General features: G+C 55.1%; 1 protein-coding gene across 1 annotated transcript; it reads left to right on the forward strand.

The window, feature by feature from the left end:
- The first annotated feature begins 228 nt into the window (after nucleotides 1-228).
- Nucleotides 229-6,251, forward strand: LOC149521066 (putative olfactory receptor 10D4). Its single transcript, XM_089774203.1, has 2 exons — nucleotides 229-359; nucleotides 5,426-6,251. The coding sequence occupies exons 1-2, from the start codon at nucleotides 229-231 to the stop codon at nucleotides 6,249-6,251; spliced, it is 957 nt and encodes a 318-aa protein (XP_089630329.1).
- Nucleotides 6,252-23,460: the final 17,209 nt, after the last annotated feature.

Raw genomic sequence — 23,460 nt, forward strand, 5'->3', positions numbered from 1 at the left:
GTCTGGTCTGTGTTGACTCCCCGATATCCATGGCAGGCACGTTCTCTCACCATGCTCAGCAATGGCACAGTGAGGCCAGGCCCCCAACTGGCATTACAAAGACAAGGAAAGCGATTCCTGGGGGTTGTGGATGGAAGGGGAGTATTGTAGGTAGGATATGACAGGTCTTCTTGTTTCTCTAACTCACTGGCTGCATTTCTCTCCCTTTGCCCCAGGAATGATATCCAAATGGGGCTGGTGAATCACACCCAGGTGACTCATTTCATCCTCTTAGGGATCCCCAACACCGATGGCCTCCAGACCATCCTCTTCTTCACCTTCTTAGCCTTCTACCTCTGCACCCTGCTGGGCAACCTGCTGTGACGGCGTGTTGGGGGTTCCCCGTCTCCTGCACCCCGAGATGGCACAAACAGACTGCACCAGCCGGTGGAATAGAGGAAGTTTATTGCCTCTCCAGGATACAGCATAGCACAGATGTAGTCTGGTCACAGAACTGGGCTAGGATGCCTCAGGCCCCCTTGAGTTGGGGGGAGACTGGGCCCCTAAACTCCAGCTCCTCTCCCTAGGCTGTCTCCTCCATGCTCTCCCACAGTAACAACTAAATTCCCTTGCAGCCCTGCCCCCCAGTCCAGGGCAGCATTCACCTTCCTTTGTTCCTCTCCATGGGGGGTGTCTGGCCACTGGTTCGACAAGTTTGGCCTTATCTCTGCCTAGCGAGATTTTCCCTGCTGGGTCTTGCTCCAGACAGCAGGGGTCACCACAGCCCAGCAAGTACCCCCACTACGTCACAGTTCTCCCCCCTCCGAGAGCGAACTGAGCAGGGTCACTCCGCTCGTGACCTGGGGAAGTTCGGGCCCCTCGCTACGGGACAGCGCGTCGGCGATGATGTTGGCGCTCCCCTTGACGTGGATCACTTCCATGTCGTAGTCCTGCAGGAGCAGGCTCCACCGCAGCAGCTTGGCGTTCGTCCCTTTCATCTGGTGCAGCCAGGTCAGGGGGCAGTGGTCGGTGAACACCGTGAAACGCCGGCCAAACAGGTACGGCTGCAGCTTTTGCAGGGCCCACACCATGGCCAGGCATTCCCTCTCTACGGTCGCGTAGCTCCGCTCCCGGGGCAGCAGCTTCCTGCTCAGGTACACGATGGGGTGACGTTCCCCTTTCTCGTCCGCCTGCATCAGCACCGCCCCCAGCCCAGTGTCCGAGGCGTCCGTAAACACGATAAAGGGCTTGTCGAAGTCTGGGTTTACCAACACTGGGGCCTTGGCCAGGGCTCCCTTCAGGGCACAGAGAGCCCTCTGGCACTGCTCCGTCCAGACCACCCTGTCGGGCCTCCCCTTCCTGCACAGCTCTGTGATCGGGGCAGCGATGGAGCTGAAGTTGGGCACAAACCTCCGGTAGTACCCCGCCATCCCAATGAAAGCCTGGACCTGCTTCTTGGTCTGGGGCACAGGCCAGTCCCGGATGGCCTCCACTTTGGCCGGCTCTGGCTTCAAGCAGCCGCTCCCCACCTTATGGCCCAGGTAGGACACTTCGGCCATTCCAACCTTGCACTTCCCAGCCTTTACGGTCAGCCCAGCCTCCCTCAGCCGATCCAGTACCTGGCTGACCTGGGCCACATGGTCCTCCCAGGACTGGCTGAAGACGCAGATGTCATCGATGTACGCTAGGGCACAGTTCTCCATTCCCCTCAGCAGCTGGTCCACCAGGCGCTGGAAGGTGGCCGGCGCCCCTTTGAGGCCAAAGGGTAGGACCAGGAACTCATAGAGCCCCAGCGGCGTGATGAAAGCCGATTTCAGTCTGGCCTCCTGGTCTAGCGGCACCTGCCAGTAGCCCTTGGTGAGGTCCAGGGTGGTGAGATAGCGAGCTCCCCCCAGCTTGTCCAGGAGCTCGTCGGGCCTTGGCATCGGGTAGGCGTCGGACACCGTGATGGCGTTGAGCTTCCGGTAGTCCACGCAGAACCGGATCGACCCGTCCTTCTTGGGAACCAGCACCACGGGAGAGGCCCAGGGGCTGGAGGACGGCTGGATCACCCCCAGGGCCAACATGTCCTGGACCTCTCTCTCCAGGTCCTGGGCTGTTTTCCCTGTGACTCTGAATGGGGAGCAGCGCACCGGGGGGTGAGTGCCCGTCTGCACCCGGTGGACAGCCAGGTTGGTAAGACCCGGCTTGTTGGAGAACAGCTGCTGGTGGGAGCGCAGCACCTCCCGGATCTCGGCCTGCTGGGCCGGGGTGAGCTGGTCCGAGAGGGAAATTGACTCCAGCGAAGAGTCCTCTCCGGTCCCAGGGAACAGGCCCACCAGGGGATCCTCCCCCTGCTCCTCCCAGGGCTTACACACGGCCAGCACCAAGTTCTCCCTGTCCCAGTACGGCTTCATCATGTTAACATGATATACCCGCTGGCCGCGCGTCCGGCCCGTCAGCTCCACCACGTAGTTCACCTCGTTCAGCTGCTTAACCACCTTGAAGGGGCCGTCCCAGGCGGCTTGCAGCTTGTTCTTCCGCACGGGGATCAGGACCATCACCTGGTCCCCGGTAGCGTAGGCGCGGGCCCGTGCATTGCGGTCGTACCAGACCTTCTGCTTCCTCTGGGCCCTGCTCAGGTTCTCTCTGGCCAGGCCCATGAGCTCGGCAAGTCTTTCCCGGAATGTCAGGACATATTCCACGACCGGCTCACCCTCCGGGGAGACCTTCCCCTCCCACTCGTCTTTCAATAAGTCCAGGGGGCCCCTCACTCGCCTCCCATATAACAGCTCGAACGGCGAGAACCCCGTGGACTCCTGGGGCACTTCCCTGTACGCAAACAGCAGGTGGGGTAGGTACTTGTCCCAGTCCTGCGGGTGTTTGTGCATAAAGGTCCGTAGCATCTGCTTCAGAGTCCCATTGAACCTCTCCACCAACCCGTTGGTCTGGGGGTGATACGCCGAGGCCCAGGTGTGTTGCACCCCACTCTTCTCCCACAAGCACTGGAGCAGGGCCGACATGAAGTTGGATCCCTGGTCCGTGAGAACCTCCTGGGGAAACCCCACCCTGCTGAAAATGGTCAGCAGTGCGTCTGCCACCGTGTCTGCCTCGATGGAGGGCAGGGCCACGGCCTCGGGGTAGCGGGTGGCAAAGTCCACCACCACCAGGATGTATTTCTTCCCTGTCCGGGTCGCTCTGTTGAAGGGCCCCACAATATCCATCGCCACCTTCTGGAAAGGCTCCTCTATGATGGGCAGGGGTCTCAATGCAGCTTTCTTCCTGTCTTGGGCCTTCCCCACTCGTTGGCAGGAGTCGCAGGACCGGCAGTACCGCTGGACAGCTGCAAACATCCCCGGCCAATAGAAGTTTTGGAGCAGCCTCAGCCGCGTGCGCCGGATCCCCTGGTGTCCCGAGAACGGGATGTCATGGGCCAGGTGTAGCAGCTTGCGGCGATACCTTTGGGGAACCACCAGCTGCCGCTGGAGCCCCCACTTGCCTACCGTCCCGGGGGAAAGCCATTCCCGGTACAGAAATCCCCTCTCCCACCGGAACTTCTCCTGGCAATCTCCTCCTAGGGGTTGAGCGGCACCCAGGTCAGCCCGGTCCCTCAGGGCCTGCAAGGAGGGATCCGCTCGCACCTCCGCCTGGAATTCAGCGGCTGGGGCTGGGACAGGGCCGTGGTTCCCCCCACTGCCTAGGTCCAACTCTAGGTCTGCTGGGACGGGGCCCTGGGCCCCCTGTTGGGGAACCTCCTCGAGTTCCGGGCCGCAAGCCCCTCGCTTGCTCTGGCTACGGGTGGTGACCAGCGTCCTGTGGGGTCCGTCTGGCCACTCCTCTAGGTCACTCCCCATTAGCACGTCGGTGGGCAAGTGCGGGTGCACCCCCACTTCCTTGGGGCCCTCCTTGGCCTCCCATTTCAGATGCACCCTGGCTACAGGTACCTCAAAGGGGGTGCCGCCTATGCCCCTCAGAGTCAGCTGAGTGTCGGGTAGCATATGGTCTGGGGCCACTATGTCGGGCCGGGCCAGCGTCACCTCCGCCCCCGTGTCCCAGAAACCCGTCACCTTCCTGCCATCCACCTCCAGGGGTACGAGGCAGTCCCTCCGTAGGGGCCGCCCCGCCCCCACCCGGTGCACGGATAAATCTGTCTCCCGAGGGTCAGACCTCCCAGGGGAGGTGCACTGAGCATCCTTCCCCTCTCTCTGAGCTGAGGTTTGCCGGCCAGCCCCTGCCACTGGGGCAGCCTGCCCTTCCTCCCGCCCCAGCCAGTTAACCCTGGAACGTCCCAGGTCATGGGACCTGTTCTTGCGCCTGGTGCATTGAGCCCTCTTGTGGCCTCGTTGCCCACAGCGATGGCAAGTTAGGTTCTGTGGGCCCATTCGGGTCGGCTCTGCCCGGGCCCTGGCTGGTTTTCTGGGGTATCGACGACTGGTCCTGGTCCCTGGGGCTCGCCTCGGAGGTGTCTCTCTCCGTTGCTCCGCCGAGAACCGGTCTCTGCGCGATTCTCTTTCTCTCCGGGACTCCCGTTCACCCCCGGACCGGCTCTCCGTGAACTCATCCGCCAGTCTCCCGGCCTCCTGGGGGTTCTCTGGTCTCCGGTCCTTGAGCCACAGCCTCAGTTTGGGTGGGCACGCTTCATAGAACTGCTCCATCATGACCAGCTTGAGCAGCTTCTCTGCGGTCTGGGCTCCGACTCCCGAGACCCACTTGCGGCAGTATTGCGCCAGGCGGGAGGCCAGGTCCACATAGGTCTCCCGTGGCCCTTTCTGTACCCCCCGGAACTTCTTCCTGTACATCTCGGGGGTCAGCCCGAACTTGTGCAGCAGGGCCTCCTTGACTCGGTTGTAATCCCCTGGCTGTAGGTCCTCCAGCTGACTGAGCACTCCGGCCGCCTCCTGGTTCAGTGCGGGGACGAGCTCCTGCAGCCAGTCAGCTGGGGGGACCTGTTGCAGCCCACAGGCCCTCTCAAAGGAGCTGAGGAACCCGTCTATGTCGCTCACCGCTGGGAGCTCCATCCACGGGGTGCAGTGCATCCCACTTCTGACACCAGTGTGACGGCGTGTTGGGGGTTCCCCGTCTCCTGCACCCCGAGATGGCACAAACAGACTGCACCAGCCGGTGGAATAGAGGAAGTTTATTGCCTCTCCAGGATACAGCATAGCACAGATGTAGTCTGGTCACAGAACTGGGCTAGGATGCCTCAGGCCCCCTTGAGTTGGGGGGAGACTGGGCCCCTAAACTCCAGCTCCTCTCCCTAGGCTGTCTCCTCCATGCTCTCCCACAGTAACAACTAAATTCCCTTGCAGCCCTGCCCCCCAGTCCAGGGCAGCATTCACCTTCCTTTGTTCCTCTCCATGGGGGGTGTCTGGCCACTGGTTCGACAAGTTTGGCCTTATCTCTGCCTAGCGAGATTTTCCCTGCTGGGTCTTGCTCCAGACAGCAGGGGTCACCACAGCCCAGCAAGTACCCCCACTACGTCACACCTGCTCATCTTCTCAGCCGTCCTCGCCGACCGCCGCCTGCACACCCCCATGTACTTCTTCCTCTGCAATGTTGCTGTGCTGGACATTGGCATCTCTTCCATGAGCATCCCCAAATTGCTGGACAACCTCTGGGCCAACAGTAGAACCATCTCGCTGGGCGGGTGCATGGCCCAGATCTTCTTCTTCCACTTCCTGGGCAGCACCGAAAGTTTGCTTCTCACAGTCATGGCCTTTGATCGGTACGTGGCCATCTGCCACCCGCTGCGCTACCTGCTCATCATGAACCGCAGGGTGTGCACCCTCCTGACTGCCAGCAGCTGGATTGCCAGCTCCTTCCACGCCACCATCGTCACCAGCCTGACCTTCACGCTGCCCTACTGCGGGTCCAATGTGGTGGACTATTTCCTCTGTGACATCTTCCCCGTGGCCAAGCTGGCCTGCGTGGACACGTACATCTTGGAGACTGTAACCTTCACCAATATTGGGGTGGTGCCCATGAGCTGCTTCCTCCTCATCCTTATGTCCTACACACAGATCATCTCCTGCATCCTGAAGATGAATTCAGGTGAAGGGCGCCGCAAAGCAGCCTCCACTTGTGCCTCCCATCTGGCTGTGGTCACCATATTTTTTGGGCCCTGCACTTTGATCTTCTTTCCCCCAGAGATGAGCAAAGTGCTGGTGACCCCTGTGAACATTTTTGGTAATGTGGTCACGCCCATGGTGAACCCGGCCATCAACACGCTGCGCAACAAGGAGGTGAAAGCAGCTCTGAGAAAACTGAGAGGGGGTCAGAGGCCTGCCGGTTGATGTTTGCAAACTCACCTATAAATACATTGGCATGGCCCATCAGTGGCTTTTGTGTCTCTCCCTTCACCCATCCCAATACAGCCCTATGTATCTCCCTGGAGCTCTGTCTGTCATAGAAATGCTTCGACAATCCCCAAAATGTCTGCCACACTGTCAGGCTGATATTTTCAACCCTGCCCGAGGGACAGGTGCACCAAGTTTGCACTGGAATGAATCGGAACTGGAGCCACAAACTCTGCAGAGGTCTCTGAAAGTCTCAGTCTCATAGCACAGGTCTGTAGAGCTTGAGCTCTTTCTGTGTATCATTATAAGGCAGGATTTCCACTGCCAGGATTCTCATGGCTGCTGTGTGAGTCCTCTCCAAGCAATCAGCCCCTGGCTTGAGTTGTGGACGCCAGACCCAGGCAGAGTATTCAACCAGTGCTGGCACCAGAGCAGGAACCGCCTCTCTCCTACTCAGAAATCTCCCTTTGTGTGTCCCATGGTCACATGAGCTTTGTGGCCCCAGTTTTGTACTGGGAGCTCTTGCTCAGCACAGTCTACAATTCTGCATTGCTGGGGGAGCTGGAAGGTGATGCCCTTGCACTGGCCCCGGGAGCCAAAGTCCAAAGAGCCACAACCCCAGACTCTGGTGCCTGGGAAAAGCAAGGCGGGAATGGAAGGTCGGTTCACACAAGGTGCACAACAATTTTAAAATCAAGGCAGATTCTGATGCTCAATGGGACACGTCCTTTGATCTCCAAGCTATGGGCACTGGGTGGCCCTAGAATGAAAAGCAGGGACAGTTGGTGCTTATAGTGTTGGTGCTTAGAGTAACTGAAAACCCTCAGGAGTGGATGACAGTTTTGCGGGACCCAGGGCAGCACAATTTCATGGGGCCTCCCTTTGGAGAAAAAATAGAAAAAAGGCGTCAAATGCATAAATTGAAGGCTATTCTCATATTAAATGTGAACTGGGTAAATTTAATAGAAACTTAATTTAGCTGGATATTTTTCATTTTAATTATATTGTAATTCATTTGTAAACAAAATTCTGCATTAATAATTAAACATTTTCATTTGTATTTAAGTCTATTATAGCTGTCTAGCTCTTTTGGCAGCACATTCTTCAATTATGTCAGTAAAATCCATTTCTTTACACAGGTCATTTTCAAAAAAATTTAAAAATCCTTCTTTGCAAACAAATGCAACAGCAACCACATGAAAGATACGTGTGACTGAGGACTATAAACATTAAGCTGTACATTCACCTGCCAACATAATTTTTAAACCCTACAATACTCCTATTAATCTGCATCCTTTTAGACCTTCAGAGAAAGGTTTTCAAAATCACAAATAGCAATAAGGCCCAACTTAAATAGCCCAATTCTAATGAAAACTCAGAGCTGGAAGTCCAACTTTATCAGATATACCTTTGAGAAAAATCAGCCATCTTTATCTATGTGACAATTTTTCATTTAAGGAACACATTTTCAGAAATATGCAAATGAACAACACAGATTCAGCCCTGCTGGCTATCTACATATTACTTCTTAGCTGGCTACAAAGTGAGACAAAGTTTTAATGTGTTACATGCACATGCAGTATAATTATTTGCAATGTAATCTGGTGGACTATGCATTGCCTGTAACCTGGAGTGATTTCTATCATGAAGAGCATGTAGCTCAATGAAAGAAATAGTCTGTAAAACGTAAAGGGAACCCCTCCCCCATAGTTAATAAGCTGGCTACAGTGAAGAGTGGAGATAATGTTTTATCCAAAGTTTCTTCCTATTTATGCCCGAGAGACTTTTCTTTATCTGTTCCTTTAAAGGTGATGTAAAGGCAAAACCACACACAACGGCTGTGTCTAGACTGGCAACTTTTTCTTCAAGTCAGATGATTTTTGTGGAAAAACTTGCCAGCTGTCTACACTGGCTGCTTGAATTTCCGGAAAAGCACTGACGATCTCATGTAAAATCATCAGTGCTTTTCCGGAAGTACTATGCTGCTCCCGTTCGGGCAAAAGTCTTTTTCTGAAAGACTTTTGTGCAAAAGGGCCAGTGTAGACAACATAGTACTGTTTTCCGCAAAAAAGCCCCGATCGCGAAAATGACGATCGGGGCTTTTTTGCAGAAAACAACATCTAGATTGGCCACGGACGCTTTTCCACAAAAAGTGCTTTTCCGAAAATGCTTTTAAAGGAATACTTTTCTGTTAAAAGCATTTTCGGAAAATCATGCCAAGGTAGATGTAGCCAATCTGGCTGTGTCTAGACAGGCCAGTTTTTCTGGAAAATAGGCTGCTTTTCTGGAAAAACTTGCCAGCTGTCTACACTGGCCACTTGAATTTCCACAAAAGCACTGACTTCCTACTGTCTGAAATCAGTGCTTTTTGCGGAAATAATATTCTGCTCCCGTTCAGGCAAAAGTCCCTTTTGTGCAAAGCTTTTGCACAAAAGGGCCAGTGGTGACAGCTCAGATTTGTTTTCCGCAAAAAAGCCCCAATCGCAAAAATGGTGATCGGGGCTTTTTTGCAGAAAAGCGCGTCTAGATTGGCACAGATGCTTTTCTGCAAAATGTTCCAAAAACTTTTCTGTTAAAAGCATTTCCAGAAAATCATGCCAATCTAGACGCAGCCCAAATGTATTTGCATATCTCCTGCCTGATAAGATACAGCAAGGCCCTTCGCGAGCTATTCCGCAGTGTGGGGAGGTGGATTAAACGAAGAGGGAGCATCCATTGCCAGAGAAATAAGGCACGAGATAGAAAAATAGATAGGCAGGTGCTGCCACATTCACTCAGACCAATGCTCTGTCCAGTCCTGTACCTGTCGCCGTGGCCAGTACCAGAGCTGCGGGCGGAGCCTCGGCTGAGCCCCAGAAAAGCCCTTCCGCATGTCTGTGCTCTGGGAGCAGGGGCCGCCGGCCGCGTGCCCACCGCTGACCCAAGGGAACTGTGGGTGTTTCCCTGACAGGCTGTATAGGATTAACTCTCTGCCCCTTTGGGATTCCGTGATCCTTGATTAGGGTCAGTCGAATTCTGTTCTACTTGGGTGCAGCACCTCCTGCTGGGGAGACCTGCGGCTGCTGCTTTGGAAAAGGGGCATTTGGTGCTCATTCCCACCTCCCAGATGTGATTTATTTCCTTTGCAGGCCAGATGAAGAAGTGGGGTTTAGAGGCAAGAGCCCAGGGCCCCTGGCTAAGGGAGCGAGGCAAAAAGATCTCGGACCACCAAAATGCAGATCTTTCTTCTGGGGGCCCTTAGCCCAGGGCTGCAAGGGCCTCTCTCCATTTTGCATCTTTGAGCCTGGAAGACTCATTCATTTACTTCATAGTAGAGAACCAAGAGAAGAAAACTCTTCAAGTTATTCAAAGTGTCTGTCGTAAGAGGTCCAGCCCCCTCTCCTTTTCCCGTATACACCCCATATATACCTGTAGCGCCCCCTCTCCACCTGGTTACCTTCTTTAATACCAATCTGCTTACAGGTTATGATGGACAGGTCTGGGTTCTTCTGGATCCCGCCACACACTAACTTTATTTTTTCCTATAGATTTATTTGGCGGTGCCTCCATCCCCCTCACTCCTTCCTGGCAAGGTCACCAGGGCAGTTTTGGAGGGAAATTCTAACCCAGGGTAATCCCCACGTACTTGCCAGATTGTTGGAGACTCCCAGAAAATAACACAAACACATACACTATATTAAACACAATTATATTAAACAGGAGACAAATATAACATATGAATTTTTAGGTTCACCGGTGCCCAGAAACTGTAAGATTAGTATCCTGTTGCTACACGTACTTTGTCGGGGTCCTTGTTGACTGATGACCACAAAATTCTTCTCTGCAGTGGTTTAGCAGTGGGGCTGACTGGGTCCAGTGCAGCCCAGAGGACTCATAAGTGGGGAAAGGTGGTAAATCCCTCCACAGTTTAATATGCAGCAGGTTATAAAATCCCCAAACAAATTCCCTGACTGACTAACTAAAAGAGGGTGCACTCACACACTCCATGAATGAGCCTCAGTTTCAGAGATGACTCAGTCCCTGCAGAGGGGCTGGTCTCTGCTGGCAGGGATCCTCTTCAGGCAGGAATCAGGCTGCTTCAGTCCCAGGATTTCCCTTCACCACAAAGGGGTGCAGGGCTCAAGGTGTGGGTTACACAACTGCACTAAAATCCAAACTACAGTCTCATAGCCCAGCTTTCACTCACACACTCACACCAGGTCTCTCTCTCTCTCTCTCTCTCACACACACACACACACACACACAGAGGAGGCAGCAGCCCGCAACTAGCAGACAGAGCAGAGCTGACCATATGGTGACTGGTCTCACCTAGGGAGCTGGAGGGCTAACTCAGCCTGGCTGGGGAAGTTTCCCAACAAACTCTACAAACCGGGAATCAGAAGCGGAGAAGGAAAGTCCAGTGGAGGGATTTTGCTTTCAGGTCTCTAGAGGCCAGTTCTCAGGGGGAAGCCTGCAGGCAAGCCTGGGGCTTACAAGCTCCCCACACAAACCCCTGCCCTTGCCCTGGCTGGCTCCAGACTGACTCAATCAATGGCTTCTCCCCTGTCCCGAACTGCTTGGGAGGAGCATCTCACTCCCCACTGGTTGCCAGGCAGACTCTGTCCCTGGTAGGGAGGAGGAGCCAAGGCAAACTCAGTGCACCTCTCCCTGAGCTGCCCCCAGACAGAGCCCCAGGAATCTAGATAATGCCCTCGGGGGTTCCATACCATCAGAGAATACATCCCAGAACAGGCATGTAAAACAATCTGACCCTAGATTTCCACTGTTCATTTCAGAAGGTTTGGAAGGGGACTGTCCACCCAAGTCTCCTAGGGCAGAAACTCTCATCACAGACATGTTTTTGGAACGACCCTACTAAGACTAAACGGATCGATCCCTGGTGAGGTTTGCAGGAAATCTTCCGGTCTGGGAGGCTCGGTTCCCAGTTTCTGGCTTTTTTGCTGCTTCCTATAAAGCAACGGGCTCGGGGCCGTGCTGAGGAGGCAAACTGGGCTGAAGAGGCCCTGGGAGATGCCGGGGGCTGGCGATTGGTAGGGCCCCACGTTTCCAGTGGCCGCTCGGGGATTACTGCAGCGTGGGAGTAGGAGGCTGGTGACACTGAGATGCCAAGAGCTCACGATCTTGCCGGCTGCTCGGTCTGAGTCCATGTCCTGCGTAGCTCACGGCTCAGGCTCCTTGTTCCCGTGAGGCCGGGGAACGGATTATCCACCCGAGTTTGGAGGAAGCGGCTTTGGCTTGGGCAGCAGGAGCTCTGGGTTCATCCGCCCGCACCGGGTGGGAAAAGCCGTCCCGGGGGCGCACCCACAGGAAGGGACTCAGCGCTTCACTCCGCGGCAGCAGGAGGGAAAGGCGGACGGGAGAGAGCAGGGCCCGGGTGGCAGCGCTCCTGGGCTTCATTGCCCGCTCCGGGGGCTCCGGGTCACTGACCGACTGTGTCGCTCACAAGTGCTTGGGACGCGCTGTGGGATGGAGCGAGCAGCCGAGCAGAGACGCTGGGCCCTGAGGCGCTGCCCTCTGGGGTTCGCACAGGAAGCCTGGTTCTCTGTTTTTGTGCTGGCTCCCAGAGGTTTCGCCTCACTGTGTGTATCCGGCATAGTATCTGGTACAATAATACACGGCGGTGTCTGCGGGCTGCAGGCCGCTCAGCTTCAGGAACACGTGGCCTTTGGAGTTGTCTTTGGTGATGCTGAAGCGGCTTTGGAGAGCATCGTTTAAAGCCGTGCCGCCACCCGTCCATATGGCTCCCACCCATTCCAGCCCCTTCCCCGCTGGCTGGCGAATCCAGTGAATATCGTTATCAGTAAGAGAGATTCCAGACACGGCGCAGGTCAGGGTGAGGGTCTCTCCAAGCTTCTTGACGCCCTCTCCGGACTGCACCAGGCTGATCTGGGACCAGACACCTGCAGAGAGAAGGGAAACAAAGGGGAAATACGACAGTGACTGCTGCAGACGCAGTTTTTAAGGGACTTCCGGTCCCGGAGCCCAGCTGCAGCGCAACCCCCGCTCTTACCCACGGGGAGCAGTAGGAGGAGGACGCTGGCCAGTCTGGGGGTCATGGCTGCGGCTGTCGGCTCGTTCTCCAGGCGGGATGTGAAGCTGCAGCCCAGCGCTGGCTCTGAGCGGTGGGAGCGGCTCGCGGCCGAGCTAAGAACAGGCCCCGGGGAGCTAATTTGCATGGGCCGGGGGCGGAGCCAATAGAACTGGAGGACCCAGGCGGGATGTGACGCAGCATCGCGCTGAGCTATATAAGGGCAGGAGGGTCAGTGAGTCCAAATGCAAACAGGGAAACCTTCCTGGACGTGTCTATTGTGCGCTTCTATGGTTTGGGCAATTGAAAAAAACTGAATGAAAGATGATGTGATCTCCCCCCATAAACCCCGATTTCTCCCCCCCCAAAACTCTATCTAGCTATTTCTCTATCTAATCTCTCCTCCCCCCAACGCTGGGCCAATGTTCTAGACCCGCCATTAGGTCACTCGCAGATCACAGAATCGCCCCCTCCTCCCCAGGGACCCTCTCTCCGGCTCAGCGCTCCCACGGATGCTCGCTGAGGGCCCCGCTGCCTTCCCTGGGAGGAGGCGGGAGCCTCACACTGGGCAGCGTCTGAGCATCGAGTCCCTGGGGCAGCCGCAGCTGGAGGCCGGATGCAGCTGTTCGTTCTCTGCGCCGGGAAACACCCGCTGGGCAACCGCTCCCTGCGCTCCCCGGGGAGCTGGGCTCAGCAGCGCCTGTCTCCCCTCCCAGCTGGGCGCAGGGTCCGCAGAAGGGAACGACACTTCGCATCTGTTCTCGTTGCGGTGGAACGTGAGCGCCACCCCGCGGATATTCCTTCCTGCAGGGGGCGGTTTGTGCAGGAGCTCGGATTCGCTTCCCCTCGCTGTGTCCCGGCCCAGAGTTACCGGGCGGTGCCCTCGGGCTTCAGGCAGGTCACTGTGATGCAAACACGCCCGTTTGTTTCCTCGGGGGGATTGGCAACTCCTAGGGTAGGTGAAAGGCAAACTGCGGGCAGGGAGAGGGGCAATTCCTGGATTCAAGGGAAACATCGGTTTGTATTTACATTGTTGTTCTCGTTTTGTTTTGTTTTTCCAAATCGATTCCGTGAGGGTCGCTGGGGATTTAACTGTCCCTGTAGCTCTGACCACTGCGCTGCGTTGTTTATTCACCTCGTTTTGTACCAGTCGCTGCGGTGCTCTGTGCACAGGGAGCGGAGCTGCAGGGTTGTTGGAAGGGCTCAGAGATGGTCGGTGCTGGGCATAGGCCGTGTCCTCGTTACATGGGTGAATGTCTCCCACTCATTGCAGCCGGTCCCAAAAAGCTTCCAGTCCAGGCCCAGGTGTAACCGCTGCCAGTGATGGAGACTGGAGAGGTGAAGGGGAAAACCATTTAATGGGCACAGATTCCTGGGTGTGGAAACCAGAAGGGGCCGATCCGATTGTCTGGTCCGACCTGTTGCTTAGCACCGGGCATAGAGCATCCCCCTGTGACTGCGACGAGAGCCCATAAGTGACCTCTGAGCTGTAGCCCTGCATGTTTTTCCCTAAAGCCAGCGTGGGGTGCGGATGTCTCCTGTCTGCTTATTCTGGGTGGGTCTCACCCCCTCCTCTGAGACGAGCCGGGGGAAGTAAAATCTTTTACTGAGCCAACTTTTGTTGGCGACAGAGGAGCGCTCTGGCTACACAGGGTTGTTTCCTGAACTTGTAGAGTCCCTCAAAAACGTGTCCCTTTCAGCAATAGCGCTAGTCCAGCAGAACATCTCCCCTCCTTTCCTTGTGTCTCTGATTCTCTGGGACCAGCTGGGCTCCACCAACCCTGCAAAACCTCCCTCGGAAGCATCAGCTTCTGTTCGAAGTAAGACACCGGACTGGGGGGAACCTGGAGTCTGATCCGGTGTCTAGTCATCAATGAGAGACGCCAAAATCCATTTGCTCCTTTACAGAACGTTGGCTTCTCTCGCGTCCTCTCGGGGGGAAGCGTGCACTACCGCGCCCCCTACTGGGCAGAATGAGATCTGCGCCGTGCCAATGGATGTTGGGGGGGGGGGGAGCATTACATCTCTGATGATGTAAATCAGTGGTCACCAACCAGTAGATCAGGAGCTACTGGTAGATCTTGGTCCGTCTGACAGGTGATCTTGACTAATTTAGCCATGAGGCTCTTATCAAGCACAGCACTTCATCTGCCCCTCTCCCCACTGCTGCTCACCGCCTGCCCTTTGCCTTGAAGCTGCCCCCCACGAGCCTCCTGCTTGCTGTGCAGGCCAGGGGAGGAAGAGGAAAGGGTGTTTATGGCAGGGTGCCCCCTCTCCCATTCTGTATTCTATCTCCACAGATCGGAGGTGGTGGGAGGGGCACAACAGGGCTTGGGATGGAGGGAGTTTGCTGGCTGCCTTTGGGAATGGTGCAAGGCAAAGGTAGCAATTAGCCTGTCTAAGGCCCACTGCACCACCACCAAGGGGCCACCTGAGGTAAGCAGTCCAGCTGGAGCCAGCTCTGAACCCCTGCCCTTGTCATGAACCCCCTCCTGCCCCAGCCCTGAGCCCCCTGAACAAAACTTCCCTCCCAAAGCCTGCACCCACAGCCCCCCTCCTGCACCCCAACTCTCTGCCCCAGGCTCAGCTCAGAGCCCCCTCACACTCTGAATTGCCTAGCCGGGACCAGAGCCTGTGCCCCCACTCTCTGGTGAAAGGGAGGGAAGATGGGAGGGGGAGGGGGGATGGAACCCATCCACTTGCTGTTTGGGAACATTTCTGTGCCTTGGCTGTAGCCCTCAGCTTTCAGCATCCCCCCTCCCCCCCCCCAAACGCACTGAAACGCCATAAGGAATCTGAATCCGAAATAAGAGAGTCCACAGGCACAAGTGGCATCCCTTTAACTAAACTGGTTTAATTTAAATCCGTGTAAACTGCTGTTTGTTGACTAGTTTCCAGGGAGCAAAGGCGTTGCTGTTTCAACGTCACCATGCCAAGATTTCCACGAATGTTTAGCACCAGCCAAAGGACTCTGTTTTGGGAGAGGGGGCAGCGAAAGGGAAACCAAGCGCTGCCCCTTCATTTCCCTCTAGGGAAAATAACACGTGCGTGTTTCCCCTGGAGTAGACAGACAAATCACAGCCTGAGAGAGGCCTGAAAGCCTGGCGAGAACCCGCTTCCCCTTTCTGCTGGATCCCTGCGTTGCTCTGTGTCATGGTGCCTCTCTGGCGCAGTAATAGGTGGCGGTGTCCGCAGCTGTCAGCGAGCGGAGCTGCAGGGAGAAGTCGTTCTTGGAGGTGTCGGGGGAGATGGTGACCCGGCTCTGGAAGGACGAGCCGTAGTTTGTGCGCCAGGTAGAACTGCTGTAAAATCTCCGCCCCAGCCACTGCAGCCCTGTCCCGGGAGGCTGCCGGACCCAGTGCCAGCCGTGCCCAGTAGCGATGGACTGACCCGAGACAGCGCAGGTCAGGGTGAGGGTCTCTCCCGGCTTCACTGCTCCAGGGCCGGACTGGACCAGCTGGATCTGGGCAGGGACAGCTGCGAAAAGGAGGGAATTTCAGGAATTCTGACGCTGTCATGTCCACCCCGGGGACTCGCCCTGCTCCGCTGAAGCGAAGGGAATTTCTCTCCCCCCCCCCCCAGTACAATAGAAGCAGGAATTTCCCTGCCGCGCCCCAGACACTCACGCGCCAGGGAGGCCAGGAGGAACAGGCAGGCGAAGAACCAGCCCATGATGCTCGGAATGAAGGAACAGACTCCCCGCAGCCGGGCCGGGCAGGGCTGTGTCTGGGCGGAGACCAAGGCCCCTAGACCCAGGGGCTGGTATTTTACCGGGAACCCCCGGGCCGGGATTTGCATGCGGGTGGCAGCCAGCGGGGGTGGGAGATGAAAGGGGCCGGTGGTTCGGGGCTAACTGGGGGAAACTCAGTGACGTGCGGCAGCTGCTGCCCTGCCCCGGGACACTAGAGAAGTGACTCGCGGATCCGTTAGGCCGGTGTCGGGCCGGGATCTCTCTGGGCCTGGCCCCTGTTACCAGGCAACACTCGGGCCTCTGATCCGGGAGGGAGGGGAGGCTCTCGGGTCAGTGTCAGAGGTAGGAAACGAAAGACCTTTATTCTGGGGAACTGGGAAATTTCAGAGGCTGGGCACCCGCCTGCGAGGCACAAGATCCCGCTGCGGCCCGTCTCTGGCTGGGGGCGGGGCTGAGGCCGGGCGGTGGGTTCGAGGCTGTAGGTTCCATGGGGAGCCCGGCGTTCTAAGAAGGTGCCTCAGCCCCTGGTGTGACTCGAGGCCCCAGGGCACCGGCAGCGCCAGACGCCCGAGCGCACCTGGCACCGACATTTGTCAGGAAATGCTCCCTGGGTGCCGATGTGTCTGTGTCCCAGCGAGCCCTTTGCAGCCCGGGATCCCGGCCACACGCTGCGCAGCGCCCCACCCTCGGGAGCCCCCACCCTGTTGTGCGTCACCTGCCCCGTGGAGACACCGCTCCTGCCCAGAGACGCTGCTCACACGTAGCGGGGCAGGGAGCGCTCCGAGCTGGGGTGCGGGTAGGTTTTGGGAAAGAGACAAACTCCCAGGCTTTCGGAGTCAGGCAAATCCTTGAGGAGGGGGGAGGAGAAATCTCCCCTTTGGGGCGGGTGAGTTGGTAATTGCCAAATATTTGGCTGCTTCCTATACAAGCTGGTGTTGCCCCTGCGGGAGGCTGAAGGCTCAGCTAGGTTGGCCCTTGGGCAGAGTGTGGGGATGGCTAATAGGAGGGTCCCACATCTGCGCTGGCTGCTCAAAGCTAACAGTGATTCCCGCAGGCCAGCTGAGGGTAAAGGCTCTGGGCGGATCCCAGGCAAGGGAAGGAGTCTGGAGAGGAAGCAGGAGGAGTCTAGGTGGAAATATTCCAGCTGCCCCCGACGAAGACTACAAGGGGGGTCCAAACAGAAGCAGGTAAATTAGTGGGGTTAGGTGCATTGGTGGCTGTTTGTCAGAAACTGCAAATGGGCGTCAGGGGAGGGATCACGTGAGGATTCCCTGTTCTGTTCCCGTCCTCTGGGGCATCTGGCATTGGCCACTGTTGACAGACAGGACACTGGACTGGATGGACCTTTGGTCTGACTCAGTGCGGCCGCTCTTATTTTCACTGAGACAAACACCAACCCAGCAGCTGCTGCTCCCTGGGGCTCAGAAAGCCAGACCCGTTCTCCGCCTGGAAGTTTCTGTTCAGGCTTCCCTAGGTTCCCCCTCCTGTGTGTATCTGACGCAGCAATACAGGGCGGTGTCTGCGGAGCGCAGGCCGCTCAGCTGCAGGGACACTCGGTTTCTGGAGGTGTCCCTGGTGATGCTGAGTCGGCTTCTGAGAGCATTGTTATAAGCAGTGCTTCCGTCAGCCCAGATACCGCCCACCCATTCCAGCCCTTTCCCCGCCAGCTGACAGGACCACTGCACTCCGTAGCTAGTGAGAGAAAGAGAGAACTAGGACACGGTGCAGGTCAGTGCGAGGGTCTCTCCACACTTTTTGACTCTGCCTCTGGACTCCACCTGGCTGATCTGCAGAGGGGAAGGAAATGAAGGGACAATATCCAGCAGAAGAGTCTGTCTTATCCTGGGGTCTCTCTTTCTGCCCTTCGTCCCCCACAAACTGGATACGATTTTGTGGTGACCTTGAGGCTTTTTTTCACTGCCTCCGCCTCCGAGAATATTTCCAAACCACCAATGAACCTCAATCTGACCTACCAGATCCCCCCTATCAACACCAAAGGAAAAATAATTCTATATGGACTCCCCCTGATGGTCGGAATTCCAATCTGGATTTCTATATACAAAGCTTCCGAAACATCGTACAGACTGACATTATTTGCAAACGACAACAAGCGACACACTGTGACGTAGTGGGGGTACTTGCTGGGCTGTGGTGACCCCTGCTGTCTGGAGCAAGACCCAGCAGGGAAAACCTCATTATGCAAAGCTAATGCCAAACTGGTTGAACCAGTGGCCAGACACCCCCCATGGAGAGGAACAAAGGAAGGTGGATGCTGCCCTGGCTGGGGGGGCAGGGCTGCAAGGGAATTGAGTTAGTTACTGTGGGAGAGCATGGAGGAGAGCCTAGGAGAAGGGGCTGGAGTTTAGGGGCCCAGTCTCCCCCATCTCAAGGGGGCCTGAGGCATCCTAGACCAGCTCTGGGACCAGACTACATCTGTGCTGTGCTGTATCCTGGAGAGGCAATAAACTTCCTCTATTCCACCGGCTGGTGAAGTCTGTTTGTGCCATTTCGGGGTGCAGGAGACGGGGAACCCCCAACGCGCCGTCACACACACAATCTCAGCCGAGCTGAACACCATGCCATCCAGTGTCTCAAAAATAACCTGGACATTATAATCAAACCAGCTGACAAAGGGGGTGCTGTGGTCATTATGAATAAGGCCAACTATAACCAGGAGGCAACCAGACAACTCTCCAATACCACATTTCACAAACCTCTCTCCTCTGATCCCACCTCAGAATAACAAAAGAAACTACACTGTCTCCTTAAAAGCCTCCCTACAGCTACTCAGGAACAAATCCACACAGAAACACCTTCTGACCCCAGACCAATATTGTTCTATCTGCTTCCCAAAATCCATAAACCTGGACACCCGGACGTCCCATCATTTCTGGTATCGGCACACTCACTACTGGTTTATCCAGTTATGTAGACTCTCTTCTCAAACCCTACACAACCAACACCCCCAGCTATCTCCGAGACACTACTGACTTCCTAAAGAAACTACAAAACATTGATAACCTGCCCAATAACACCATCCTTGCCACCATGGATATAGAAGCACTATACACCAACATCCCACATGAAGATGGATTACAAGCAATTAGAAACACTATCCCAGAGGACACCACTGCCAATCTGATAGCAGACCTATGTGAATTTGTTCTCACCCACAATTATTTCCAGTTTTAGAACAACTTATACCTCAAAATCAGCGGCACAGCCATGGGTACGCGCATGGCCCCATAGTATGCTAATATCTTTATGGCTGACCTAGAACAATGTTTCCTCAACTCTCGCCCCCTTTTACCTCTTCTCTACTTACGCTACATCGATGACATCTTTATGATCTGGACACATGGCCAAGAAACACCGGAGACATTCCACAGAGATTTTAACAACCTACACCCCACCATCAATCTCAGCCTGGACCATTCTACATGAGAGATCCATTTCCTGGACACCACAGTACAAATCAGCAATGGAAAATTAGACACCACTCTCTACAGAAAACCCACTGACTCATACAGTTACTTACATGCTTCCAGCTCCCATCCAGAACACACCATACAATCCATCATCTATAGCCAAGCCCTTCCATACAACCACGTCTGCTCTAATCCCACTGACAGAGACCAGAAACTTCAGGATCTCTACCAAGCTTTTATAAACCTCAAATACCCACCCAGAGAAATAAAAAAGCAAATTGAAAGAGCCAGAGGAATACCTAGAAACCAACTACTTCAGGACAGACCCAAGAAAACCAACAATAGAACACCACTTGTCATCACCTACAGCCCCCAACTTAAACCTGTCCAATACATTATCAGTAAACTACAGCCTATATGGGAATAGGATACTAAACTCCAAGAGGCTCTGGGAGACGGACCCATAGTCTCCTATAGACAACCACCTAACCTCAAGATGATTCTTACCAACCACCACAGGACATACCACACTAATACCAACCCTGGTACCTTCCCTTGCAACAAACCCCGTTGCCAGCTTTGTCCACATATTCATTCTGCTGATACCATTATTGGACCTAACCAAGTGAGTTATAAGATCAAGAACACATATTCCTGCGCATCCAGAAATATAATTTATGCCATCATGTGCCGAAAGTGTCCATCTGCTATGTACATTGGACAAGCGTCTCAGACACTTCGCCAAAGGCTCAATCCCACAAAACAGATATTAGACAGGATCACAAAGAAAAAACAGTTTCTTGCCATTTCAACCAGAAAGGACATTGTCTCAACTACTTGATTACCTGCATCCTGCTTCAAAGACCTTTTAAGTCTTCACTTCAAGGGAATCCTCTGAATTGTCATTCATGCTTAAATTCCACACTTTACATTCAAATTTGAATAAAGACGCTAATTATCTTACCCACTACAAAGATAGCTTATCCAATTATCACCTCTAATATCATTAGCTCACAGACATTTACCTCCCCCCCTTCCCCTCCCTCCAGTTCTGAAATTTGATTTGTCCTTTTCATATGTGTTCATTTTTTTAATTGTATCCTTTGGTATATATGGTTGTGACTATTTTCTTCCACAAATTGATCTGAGGAAATGGGTCTGGCCCACGAAAGCTCATCACCTATTAAACCATCTTGATAGTCTTTAAAGTGCTACATAGTCCTGTTTTTTGTTTCAGCTGCACCAGATTAACACGGCTACATTTCTACCACTAAGGGGAAATACGGCAGTGATTCCGGAGGTGCAGTGACTAGGGGACATAAGGTTCTGATGCCTCACAACAGCACAGCCCCGCCCTTACCCGCGGGGAGCAGCAGGAGGAGGGCGCTGGCCAAGCTGGGGGTCATGACTGCGGCTGGTGGCTCGTTCCCGAGGCAGGATGAGAAGCTGCAGCCCAGCGCTGGCTCTCAGTGGTGGGAGCTGCCCGTGGACGGGCTAAGAACAGGCCCCGGGGAGCTCATTTGCATGATCCGGGGGCTGGGCCAATAGAACGAGGGGACCCAGGCGGGGTGTGACGCAGCATCGCGCTGGGCTATATAAGGGCAGGAGGGTTCCAGGGAACAATTCAACCAGGGAGAGTCCCTGAGAATGGTCAGTTTGCCCCCGTGTGATGGGACAATTCAAACCCACTGAATGACAGCGGCTGTACGATTGGTCTGTCTGTGTGTCCGTCTGTCTGTCTCTGCAGCGCTGTGGGTAACGTTACATCCCAGCCGCTTTCTCGCTCTGCTGTTCCGCTGCAGAATGTCCTAGATCAGGCTTTAAAAGGAGGATCGAAGGGCTGGTGGCGTTAACACGTTCAAGTGGGGTGGGAATCAACTCTGGGCTGAAGGGCGGCACAAGACTGAGCCACAGAAGGGCTAGAGGGGGTGGGATTGGAGGTTCAATATGTGCGGGCCCCTCGGCAAAGCCCTTTTCCAGGGGCTGACGGAGACGGTCATGACACCTCTTGATCCGCTTCAGTCAATGACCCAGCGCTGCACGGTCACTGCTGCCCTCAGGCGGCTCAAGGCGGGGGTGCAGCCTGGGTTCTTGTAGAATCTCTACTGAGTTTTGCATGTGTCACTATGTGTCCATAGCACAGTAATAGCGGGCGGTGTCCTCGGGCTTCAGGACGGTCGTGTGCAAGTACAGCAGGTTGTTGTGGTTCTTCCTGGAGACGGTGAAGCGCCCTTTGACCGAGTCTGTATAGTGGATTGTTCCTGTATTGTGCTTGATCCAGGCCACCCACTGCAGCCCGTTCCCGGGAGCCCGGCGCACCCAGTTCATCGAGTAGCCGGAGAAAGTGAATCCAGCGGCTTTGCAGGAGAGTGTGAGGGACTCGCCTGCTTTTCTGAGTCCTCCCCCAGACTCGAACAGCTCCACATTGCACCGGGCACCTGAACAAGCCAGTCAGGCACCCAGCGCACACACAGAACTGATCGGCAAACCGGTGTAATTCTCTGGCGCAAAAACTAATCGGAAAGAGCTGTTAGCAAGAGAAGAAATCTCCACCTGGACAGCATGGCAAAGGGGTGAATGGAGAGAAATGGTCCCAGTGACTGCAAAAAAGGGGGTAGGTTGGAAAGTGTCTCTCGCCACCTGGGCTTTAAACGCAAAGCTCCGCACTGAATTTGCCCGGTTTGCTAGTGGTACCCGAGGCGGACCTGGAAGGGCTCGTGAGTATGAAGAACTGAGCTCAGAGAGGGTTTACACACACTTGCAGGAAGAGAAGCGCGTGGGTTTCATGCGCCCCAGTCCCACCCTGAGGCAGATCACAAGAGAACCTAGCCCTGTTCACTGTGGACAAAGCGCATCCCCGCCGGGCCCGGCGCTGGAACGAGAAAGGGTTAAAATCAGCCGGTGATTTGCGTGTAGGCCCAGGGCCGAGGGACGGGTGTTGGTAGGAACGTGACCTGCCTGGCTCAGGGCCACAGGGCTAAACGGGCGCTTTGAAAACCTGAGAGCCAATGGCAAGTGGAAATGGCTCTGTTGATTGGTCACGGAAGCGAGGAGGGCGGTGCGGTGCGCAGGGGCGCCAAAGTTCACCTAAAGCGCCAAAAGATTTGGACCGACTCTTCCCTTCCCTTTCCCATTCCCTGTCCCTTTCCTTTCTCTCTTTCTCCCTCATAAATGCTCTGAATGTCTCTTCCCCTTTTTGTACTGCCCCGCTGCGCTCTGTGTCACTGTGTCTCTGGCGCAGTAATAGGTGGCGGTGTCTGCAGCTGTCAGCGAGCGGAGCTGCAGCGAGAACTGGTTCCTGGAGGAATCTACCGTGATAACGATCCTGCTTTGGAGGGATGGGGAGTAGCTTGTGCTTCCCTCTTTAGTTATGCGTCCCATCCATTCCAAGCCTTTCCCGGGGCTCTGCCGGATCCAGCTCCAGTAGCAACAGCCACTCGAGATGATCCCGCTGGAGTCTCCGGACACGGCGCAGCTCAGGGTGAGGGTCTCTCCGGGCTTCACCGTTCCCGAGCCGGACGGGACCAGCTGGACTTGGGAGTGGACACCTGGGAAGAGGGAAGATGGTGACGGATCTTATTATTCTTACCCCTCTTTTACTCCTCAACTTAGGATGTGAACGCTCCCCGAGGTCCCCAGAAATACTCACATGTCATGGCAGATAAGAGCAAACAGAAAAGCAGCCGAGACCCCATGGTGTGTCGGGGCAGCTAGTCCGCTATCGCCTTCTGACAGAGAACCAGAGCTTTGTATTTAAACAGGGTGGAGCCCCTCCCCCCCCCCCCCCCCCCCCGCCCCGAGCAGCGATTTGAATGCAGGTTTCACGGGGGGATATTTGAAAAGGCAGGAAGCTGTCTCTGCGCAGGGGGATCTCCCCCGGGACATGACCACACCGCACAGAAGGCTCTTGCGTAAATGAAACAAAATACAGGCCTATGTAGCACTTTAAAACTAACAAGATGGTTTATTAGATGATGAGATTTCGTGGGCCAGACCCACTTCCTTAGATCAAATAGTGGAAGAAAATAGTCACAACCATATATACCAAAGGATACAATT

The sequence above is a fragment of the Pelodiscus sinensis genome, chromosome 30 (assembly GCF_052426305.1).
Source record: "Pelodiscus sinensis isolate ZL-2025 chromosome 30, ASM5242630v1, whole genome shotgun sequence".
In the NCBI taxonomy this organism is placed as follows: Eukaryota; Metazoa; Chordata; order Testudines; family Trionychidae; genus Pelodiscus; species Pelodiscus sinensis.

Coding starts and splice junctions, on each gene's coding strand:
- LOC149521066 (XM_089774203.1), top strand. CDS start 229: ATGGGGCTGGTGAATCACACCCAGGTGACTCATTTCATCCTCTTAGGG. Junction 360..5,425: donor ACCCTGCTGGGCAACCTGCT/GTGACGGCGTGT, acceptor CAGCCCAGCAAG/TACCCCCACTACGTCACACC.